Here is a 9,150-nt window from a genome sequence, read left to right on the forward strand (position 1 = left end):
CCTCTCCATCGGGAGAGTGAGCGCAGCAAAAAAAATAAAAATCATTAGAAGGGGAGAGAAATGCTCGCGAGGCCGACACCGAAGGGTGTGCCAGCGCAAAAAAAAAAAAAAAAAACGCAAAGCAAAAGAAAAATCCTAAAAAAGCGGCAGGGTGTGGCTGTGTGTGTGTGGCGCTGCGGGTGTCTGCCCGCCCTGGCCGCAATAAAAACAAAACAAGAGGGAAAGAAATGTGTGCTCCGCCCCACAGGCCCTCGTCGCACGCCCACACGTCACGGCTCCCTCAGCGCGCCGTTCGTCGCGGCCCCTCCTCATGCGTGCAGCAGGCGAGGCGCACAGGGCCGTCGTCATGAGCGTGTCGGTGGGTGTGCGAGTGGAGCAGTTGGGCGGGAAACACACGGCACCCCTCACAGGAAGAGTGCAGAAAAAACAATTAAAAAGGAAATAGTAAAAAAGAAAAAACGTCCATATTGATTGTCCTAAAGCAACAAGCAAGATAAGGGAAATAATTAAAGCAAAAACAAGAAAAAGGAAAAGAAGGAAAAAAAAAAGGTGGAATTAACAAAACTCATTGAGTAATGCTGGGATGTCGCTCAGTTGTTGCTCCACAGAATTTCTCAACTTTGCTCTTTCCAATTCATTCAACAGAGAGCCGCAGTGCCCCACAGTCCCAGAAGCAGCAGCAACAGCACCCGAGACAAACACCCATGCACGGTGATGTCACCAATTAGAGAAATGGCCGCCAACTCGCCCAAATGCCCGTGCTCAAGCAAAATGTCAGTGTCCGAGGGTGTTGTTGCGTTGGACTCCGATGGGATCTTGCTTTCCCCAGGCGTGGTGTTTGTATTCTCCGGTGCGGTGTCGACCGTCCGTGGCACCTCCTTGCCGTCTTCAGAAGAAACTTCGGCTCCGTCAGTCCGAGAGATGTTGTCGGTGTCCTCCGCGGAGGTCGGTTCGGCGTCACTCTTTGAAGGAGTGGGGCTGCTGTCTGAGCCCATTGTTCTCTCGGAATTTCTGTCCCCCGTCTCGAGGCTGAAACTTTCCTCCGCGCCGGTAGTTACGGTTCCAGTGGATCGCACGTCGTCATTTTCAGCGGAAGGCTCAGTGATTTGTTGCACTTGGTGCTCACCGTACACTGGTGCAGCAACCGTGTCCATATCCGATGATGCAGCCCCTGAAGACACTGATCCGCCACTCCTGCCATTCGTTCCTCCCTCCTCCACTGGCTGTTCTGTACCATAACTTTCAGAGGATCCTTCAAAATCAGTGGCCTCCGTTGACTCCTCTGACTGTAATTCTTGTGTCTGCATCTCCGAATCCCGCTGCATCGATTCATTGTCTTCATTCAGCGTGGTTTGCTGAGACGTCTCGCCTTCGGAAAGCTGGGCATTGTCCTCTGAACGAGAATTCCCTGCAATCTCCGTTGCGATGGCGGGTTCAGGAACAGAGGATCCCCCGGCAACCGTGGAAGAGGACACTGCAGGCACCAGATTAAGGACGTTTTCTTCCTCTTGTTCATCAGTATCACCCTCATTCAATTCCTCATGGCTGGTGGCGCTTTCTTCACTGTTTGACTCGGAAGCAACCAAAGCGCCCGTGTTGGCCGCCTGTTCTGTGGGTTGTTTCTCAACACCCAGTGATGGAATAGTGACTTTGCTGGCATGGAGTTCATACAGATTATCATCGAACAGTTCGTTGTACAGCATGACGTTGGTCACCGTCACGTGGCCGCCCGTTGCACTTTGGTCCTTACTGTCCCCACCGATGTAGAAGTGTGAGATCCTGTGCGAGTTAAACAGACTCGTATTATATTTCGTCTTGTGGATTTCCTCTCGATTTACAACGACCGTCCAATAATAATAATCCATTTGCAGTACCACCTGATATGTCTCGTTTGGCTCCCACTCAACAACATCCTCCACATTACCAGGATCCTCCGCATCATCAAGATCCTCCACATTACCAGAATTCTCAGATATGGCCAGCCACTTCCTGTCATGGGTGTACGACAGACCAAAGAGCACCGTGCCTTTGGTGTCATTCATCCTCACACCCATCAAAGGAATGGGGCTGCTGCTTTCTATCGGCACCTCGTGGATGGACACCGTCGCCACAAGAGTAAACTCGTTGTTCGCAAAGTAGTACGGCACAGTCTGCCCCATGTCGCCAACAGGCCACACCGCCCACGCTCCGGGTCCTTTGAACGTCAATCCATTGGGAACTTCTCTCCTTTTTTCCGCTGGGCCATGGACTGTTGCATTCACGCCGAGGTACTCGTCTCGCCACTCGGTCCCAGTTGAGTTACCAGACAAAAAGCCAACAAGCCCATCAGTGGGAACACGACCATTGCACATACCCTTTGTTGGCAAGTCGACAGTGACGCTGGAACCGGAATGGCATGAATGCAAGGCGCTGTCCAAATCCTTCCATGTCTTCACCACTTCCTTTATCCGCTCCAGTTTCTCGGTCAGATGCACAGCAACGAGACTGTATGCTCCGTCGCCCTTCTTGTTCTCGTACAGTGAAATCAACTCCTCCTTATTATCCTTCCCACCTTTCATCAACAGCGAACTGGCGGCTGCGTCATCACTTTCACGGGATACCGGCCCAACATCATACACACGTGACGTGTCCGTCACCCAAAGATGAAGCCGACCCTTTCCACCTTTATTGTCCTTCGGATACACCGGCGCGGTGATGAGCATCACCTCCTTTTCCTCAATGATTGCGGTGGTGGATCCGCTCTGGACGCCGTACCCCTTTCGATTGTGTGAGTTGCCCCACACGCGGTTAATTGGCTCACCCGATGGATACCAGTTGGCTCCTTCCGGAGTGGACTTGTAAACGTCATAGTGGCCTCCAGCACAATGAGCCATCATGAAGAGTCTTTCGTCGCCTTCGTATTTTTCCCACTTCACCAGGGTTGGATCCATGCAGCCGTTACCAGGCGTCTCGGATGAAAGCTCCCATTTTTTGTCTGACGGGTCAAAACGCATAGACAGTAAAACTCTCGTTCCATCCCTGCCTTTGGCCTGCATGGGAAACACAAGCGTGCCGTCACGCAAAACAGCACCCGATCCTCCACCACCCAAAAACTCGGTCAAGGAACGAGATTCTCCTTTTCGTTGAGGGTTCACCACATGGGTCTCATTCCACACAAGTTTCTTCTTGTTTCCACCATCCACCGTGACAGTTCCCTTCACGAGCAAAAGGCCCCGCTCATTCTTACCTACAACCTGCGACTTTGTAAGGCTGTGGTTTCCCAGGAGCATGTAAACACTGTCCCCAAGCACAAGCGTCGTTGGCCGCAACACTTCTGTTGCCCCAAAATTATTCTCGATGGTGTCCCCAAGTTGCATGCGAAACAAACTTATATCCGACGTCGAAATATCCATTGAGTCATCACTTATATCCAGGTGCTTTGAGACAATCCCAGCACAGCTGCCGGCTTCATTCCTTTCCCCGCACTGCGCTTCAGCCACGGCAAATACATCATCACCCACTTTAACAAGGCCAGGAACACGGTGCGAGGTGATTTTGCCGCCAGCCTCGTTAAACTCCTTCCAATTAGCAAATGATATCGGCGTCGTCCCTGTGAAAGGATCAACAGCGGCCCCTGCCTGCTCAGCGTGCGCAGCACCACTGCCACAGCACATCAACACGACGAGAAGCAGCAGCACCGCGGAAGTAAACAAATGCCGGGACATGTTGGGCCTCTGCGGCTCACTCTCTCTTCCTTCCCTCCTCCTTCCGCTGGATCCGGTCACGCGGCGACGGTTGTGTGTGCGGGGTGCCTTCACTGCAGCAACACGTGAGAGCATATAAATATGTGTGTGGGCGGTGTGTGTGTGCTGTTGGTCCTTTCAGTGCCCTCGAATTTCACAGTAGCGATTAGCGCTTGTTTTCCTTCTTTCCTAGCGTGTCTGTGTTCAATAAGTGGAGAGTACAGCAGCAACAGCGGCAATACATCAGACACGTCAGCGGAGGTTGGAGCAGAGCACCCACGCAGAGAGCGGGACACAAGACAATCCGTAAGGGACAGCACGGAGAACCATCGCACACAGAAAAGCGCAGCAACACGGCAAGTCACGGCGGGCCGTCGGTGTGTGCGGGCCAGCCCTCACGCGGTGCGACACGCCACACCCAACAGGGAATGACAGGCAGACACACAGTGAGAGAGATGGATGGATGTCGTCAAGACGCACTCACGATCAACATGGCCCGTGAGCATGCGGCCACTCCCCACGCAGTAACAAAGGAGGAGAAGATGACAGGGGAAAAGCAAGAAGCAGCACAAACACACGGAGGGAACAAACACCAGTCTCGGGAAAAGCACCGCCAAGGCCCTCATACTGGCCGGCGACTCCACACCAGCCCTCACACACACACACACACACCGCCAGCAGCCACACACCAATGGACAAGGAGAAGAAGTGACCCACCGCCACCATCGCCTCCAGTTCAGTCCCACGAACAACGGGATACGGCCACAGCCCGCAGCCAACAGACAACGCACGCCGAGCAAGCAATCGCCCAAAGAGCCACACGCGGAAGCGGGCCCTCATCCAGCCATGACGCGGCGTCTCACTCCATGCGGTCACACGGAGCACGCCGTTCCCTCAATAGAACCCATTCTTCGTCCATCCCTTAAAGATGCTTCTGTTAGTGATGGGCCTTAGAGCACAATAGAAGAAAATGGACAATGCAGTAGCACTGCGACACCGCCAAACACAATGATTCCCTCATACCGAGGCAATTCTCCAATTATGCCTCTTGTGCACACACAATCAACATACTATATGAAAATCACCCAATGTTTTTCACCAGAAACCAAACAACCCCACTACCTCCCTAATTTTCTTCTGTCACTGTTATGTTCGATAGCGTTGGACAGTTCTGACATCTGTGCGATATACTGCCGTCTGCTGCTGGTGCACCTGCACCGTATGCACACAAAAAATTATCCAAGAATATATAACTCCCACAACATTTCTTTACCAAAAATCAAAACTACCCCTTTCATTCCCTAATTTATTTTTACCATTTCGGTGGTTATTCCCCACCTCAGAGAGCTTCGCCCATTCTAAATCCTCCGGATTATATTGCTGCTATGTACTGGCGCACCTCTTCCCTCCAGAACGCCGCAATCTCTCGGTTTTCAGCGCGGCTCACATTATTGGAATTGACAACATCACATCTCTTCCATTCAGTCATCGGCGTGCTGTCTGCGTGCTGCACATAAATAATCTCCCACGACATGTCTCGGTATAACTCCTCCCAGCCATTAAAATATGCCGCCAGGCACTCAGTGAACTGCCTCACGGTGCTGGTTGTGGTGTGGTGCCCACCCGCCGTAGCCATCCGCAGCCCGACCAGCGTCATTGGATTTGAGTCCACAAAGAAAAAAGCGTCCACCAGCGGAAAGCTTTGGACTTTCGGTTCATACAGCACCCAGTGGTCCATAGCAACCGGATTGGAAAGACGTTCCGGTGGCGGTAGAAACTCTTTTCTGGTGAAGCTCGTGTCTGAGTGCTCTTTCAGCACACAGCTGTGTGGCTCACGTCGTCCTGGTGGCCTCAGTTCCTTAATTTCAAGTCTTATCGCACGCAGGAATTCCTCATTCAAAAATGCGGATACGGCATACTTTTCAATAATATATGGTGGGACATAATCCCAGAACCTCAAAACGAAAAAAATAAAATCGGACTGCTTCATTTCATTCTCCAACCTGGACAAAGTTTCACGTTCAAGGTGGGGAGATACCAGCAAATTCAGAGGCGATTCAATGTTGTTTCCTCGTCGTACTCGGACAACCTTCACAAGCTTTCGAGACAAGTCATTGTCATTGGACGAGTAACAACAGCCAATACCCAAATTACGCTCTAATTCCGAAGCGGTCGACCCATCCACGGCTTGCTGACACGCTTTAATGCGGTCGTCATATGCCTGTTTATCAAAGATGGAGCGGAGAATTGGTCCCACGTTATTCATGCGACCCCTCACCTCCTTCCAGTATTCCGCCTGCTCCTGCAGGGGTCGATTGCGCTTCATCCAAATGCACATTGCCCTCACATCGTTTTCTTCGGGACAATTCGTTACGATTGCAGTAGCGTCCATTTTTTTTGCCCACCATTCATATTCGCTTTTTTCTGGTGGTGTCACCACAATCATGCCCCATCCCTTGCAAGGCAAACAAGCAGGCGTTTGACGAAATGCCAATGCCGCATCGTAGATAATATACCCTGTCACCCCACGCAAAGAAAAAATGTCTACAACATCCTCAATCCTGGGGTCACCCATGTACACTGACACCGTTTTGATGGTCTTGTCAAACAGAAATGATTGACTCCCAATAACGTACGCAACCATTGGGAGCTGCTCCGCATCGTAGTGCAGCAGCTGGTAGAGGAGGTACGAGCCGGCATTCATCGACTTCCCGATCCCGGGCGTCCCAATCAACACACGTCGCCTAGGCTTAAAGTCAGTCCCACCGTCAGTGCTGAACCACGCGGTTAGATCGCCCTTGACGATCTGCCACACTCGCTCCACCTCAAAGTTCACATGGCAGTCACGAGTGGATTCCGCCCCCTTCAGATTCCACGAGTACGGCCATCCCTTGTCCGAGGCGAGCACCATCAGCCTAAGAAGTGCTGCACCGGATTGCTCCACACCGTCATCCCTTTCGAGAGTGTCGCCAACTGCCTTGTACGTCCATGGCTGCGGTGGTTCCCCCTCCCTCACCTCCATTCCCGTCCCCTCCCCGCCAGGAACTTCCACGACATGATGCCACCCCGCATTGTACACGGACTCGTAGTTTCCCTCCAGTTTCATCGGCGCACTCATCGTCATTGAGCTCATCAATTCAATGAAGGCTGCATCCAAAAACTGTTTAGTGACTTCATGAACACTTCTTTTTACCTCCTCAGCAGCTAATGACCACTTCAGTAGATTGTCCACACCTTTTTTGTGAAGCTTGTTTACATCCTCTTCCATATCCATTTCCTCCCTCACAGCCCTCTCCATCCTCTTGTAACGATCGGATGTCTTTATATCGTGCAGTAAAAACTCACCGAGCATATACCTCGTACAATCCTTTACAAACTCCTTCAGCAAGACATTCCGATTGCCGGGCATTACGCCAATGCCGTCCAACTCCATCACAAGAAAATCATTCAGCCTTATGTCCATGACGCGAACTCTTCCTCTAAATAGCACACTTCTGATCGCAGTATTTAGGGTAAATCCTACTTGTTTTTCCCGCGCTGCCCTTTCTTTCGCCTCACGCCTTTCTTCCGCCTTACGTCTTTTTCTTGTCAGCACCTGAGAAAGAGCTGCGTTTAGTTTTCCCCTTGCAAGAGGAATGACTGTATCCCTTCTTTCATATCTGTTCCACTGCCAGAGAAAGTTCACCCACACGCAATGAAGTTCATAAATGGCATCCAGCTCTTGGTACGCAGTTAAGTTAAGAATCACTTCAAGAAGCCGCTGGTCTTGTACGTAATCATCCGGATCCTGAACAAACGCATCCATCGTGACGTTCCCATTTCTTTCCACAATCGACTCCTCGCCCAAGTAGCTCCGAAGGAATTCATTCAGCTTCATGTTGTTCCTGTTAGTGCTTCCCTCCAGCACGATGTCCTTTACGGTGCTTCTCATGGACCACCGTGGTCGATGCATTTCCTCCGCTCTTATGCGTGTCGCATCGGGTTGATCTCTCTCACCCTCAGACTCCGGCCTCGCTCTCCTCTGACCATCTCCCTGCGGCACAGCAGACGCTTGATTTCCAGGCATTGTTTCTCCTTGCTTTATTGGTTGGATTGAGTTAAGGCTGAATACTGACCAACAAACGAGAGAGGAATAAGAAAGAAAATAGGCACAATCATGGCTCGCGGCCACAGCAAGAGACTCATCCACACAGTGTGACGGCACACCAAATGCACGAGGACCACCACAACGACGGCGAGTGGGTGCCAACCACCCAGCACAGTGTTGGTGAGAGCAAACGATAACAACAACGTGGTGGGCGCGGAGGGTTCGTCCACGCATCCCGCTCGCCACGGTCCCGCACCCCTGTGGCACCGCCGACACCGCACACACTCTGCAAGAATAGATGCGCGCGTGCATATCGGCCTTAACAAACACACACAGAAGCAAGTGGGAAGAGAATTCGGTAAGGCAGCGGACACATGCAGGGAGCACAAATCATACACGCCACAACAGCGATGCATCACGGTAATCCCCCACACAACAGAAAAGAGTACAATTTGCATGCTTTATGGAAAATATTTGCGGTGTGCATGGCAAAAGAGTGCCGTGACGTTGCCTTTCATATTGCATTCGCCACTCACGTATCACTTGGAAGCACGCAGCCACCACTCCTCCGTTCCGCTCCCCGTGCTGCTCGTGCCGCTTCACTGGAGGAAGTTGTCACCGCACATACCCATCACCGTGCATTGCGGAATACAAATCAACCACACGGCATGGGTGCGGTGCCACCCCGCCAATAAATCCCAGGAACCTCCCCACTGCCTCTTGTAGCACGGACGGCAGTATCATGATGCCTGCGAAAGGCTTTTTTTCCAAACAAGAACGCGGCTCCACCACACGCCCGTAAAAACGTTTGGTCCGTCGCACGCAAAGGAGTGAAGCGGGAGAACAGCAGGAAAGACAACACCAGCAGCCATGAGCAGCCCGCACACGCCAACACACCGCTGCCCCGCATGTCACCAAAAATAAAAAGACCAAAGAAACATGTCACATCCCAACTGCGAATCGCAGGTGCGGTTGCAGCAGACACTCCCACCTCCTGGGCGTGTGCGGCCCCTCGCTGCTCGGCGCTCCAAGTGAAATCACCAAAGGCACCAATTCGGAAGCATTCGACCACCGCCACAGCAGTCACGCTCCCCATTTCTCACAAAGGCGAAGACTTGCAGTGGCGCAGCGGACGGCGGCATGCACAGTCGCAGGGTAATGGACTGCCGCGGGAATCACGCAACGGCGATGCGCCCCTCCTTTGGGAAGCCCAACAAAAATACATGTGTTGCGCAGTCCCCGTGAGCAAACACAGGTTGAACCGTATTCAGCTCCACTACTGTGGCCATCCGCACACACAGCATGAGTGCGACAACGCAGGCCAGGAAGCACGGAATAACA

The 9,150-nt window shown here is 52.1% G+C and overlaps 2 protein-coding genes across 2 annotated transcripts, besides 2 other annotated features; both read right to left on the reverse strand.

The window, feature by feature from the left end:
- Positions 1-9,150: part of a sequence feature (areas not merged during assembly with more than two copies in the genome that could not be assigned to a particular haplotype) that runs on past the window's edge.
- Positions 98-133: a sequence feature (A-rich).
- Tc00.1047053506961.150 (trans-sialidase, putative) lies at positions 639-3,818 on the reverse strand (the record flags this gene model as incomplete). The annotated part of the gene is made up of 1 exon (XM_813301.1): positions 639-3,818. The coding sequence occupies one exon, from the start codon at positions 3,816-3,818 to the stop codon at positions 639-641; it is 3,180 nt and encodes a 1,059-aa protein (XP_818394.1).
- Positions 5,095-8,121, reverse strand: Tc00.1047053506961.160 (retrotransposon hot spot (RHS) protein, putative; the record flags this gene model as incomplete). Its single annotated transcript, XM_813302.1, has 1 exon — positions 5,095-8,121. The coding sequence occupies one exon, from the start codon at positions 8,119-8,121 to the stop codon at positions 5,095-5,097; it is 3,027 nt and encodes a 1,008-aa protein (XP_818395.1).

The sequence above is a fragment of the Trypanosoma cruzi genome, genomic scaffold, assembly GCF_000209065.1.
Source record: "Trypanosoma cruzi strain CL Brener 1047053517145 genomic scaffold, whole genome shotgun sequence".
NCBI classification, from domain to species: Eukaryota; Euglenozoa; class Kinetoplastea; order Trypanosomatida; family Trypanosomatidae; genus Trypanosoma; species Trypanosoma cruzi.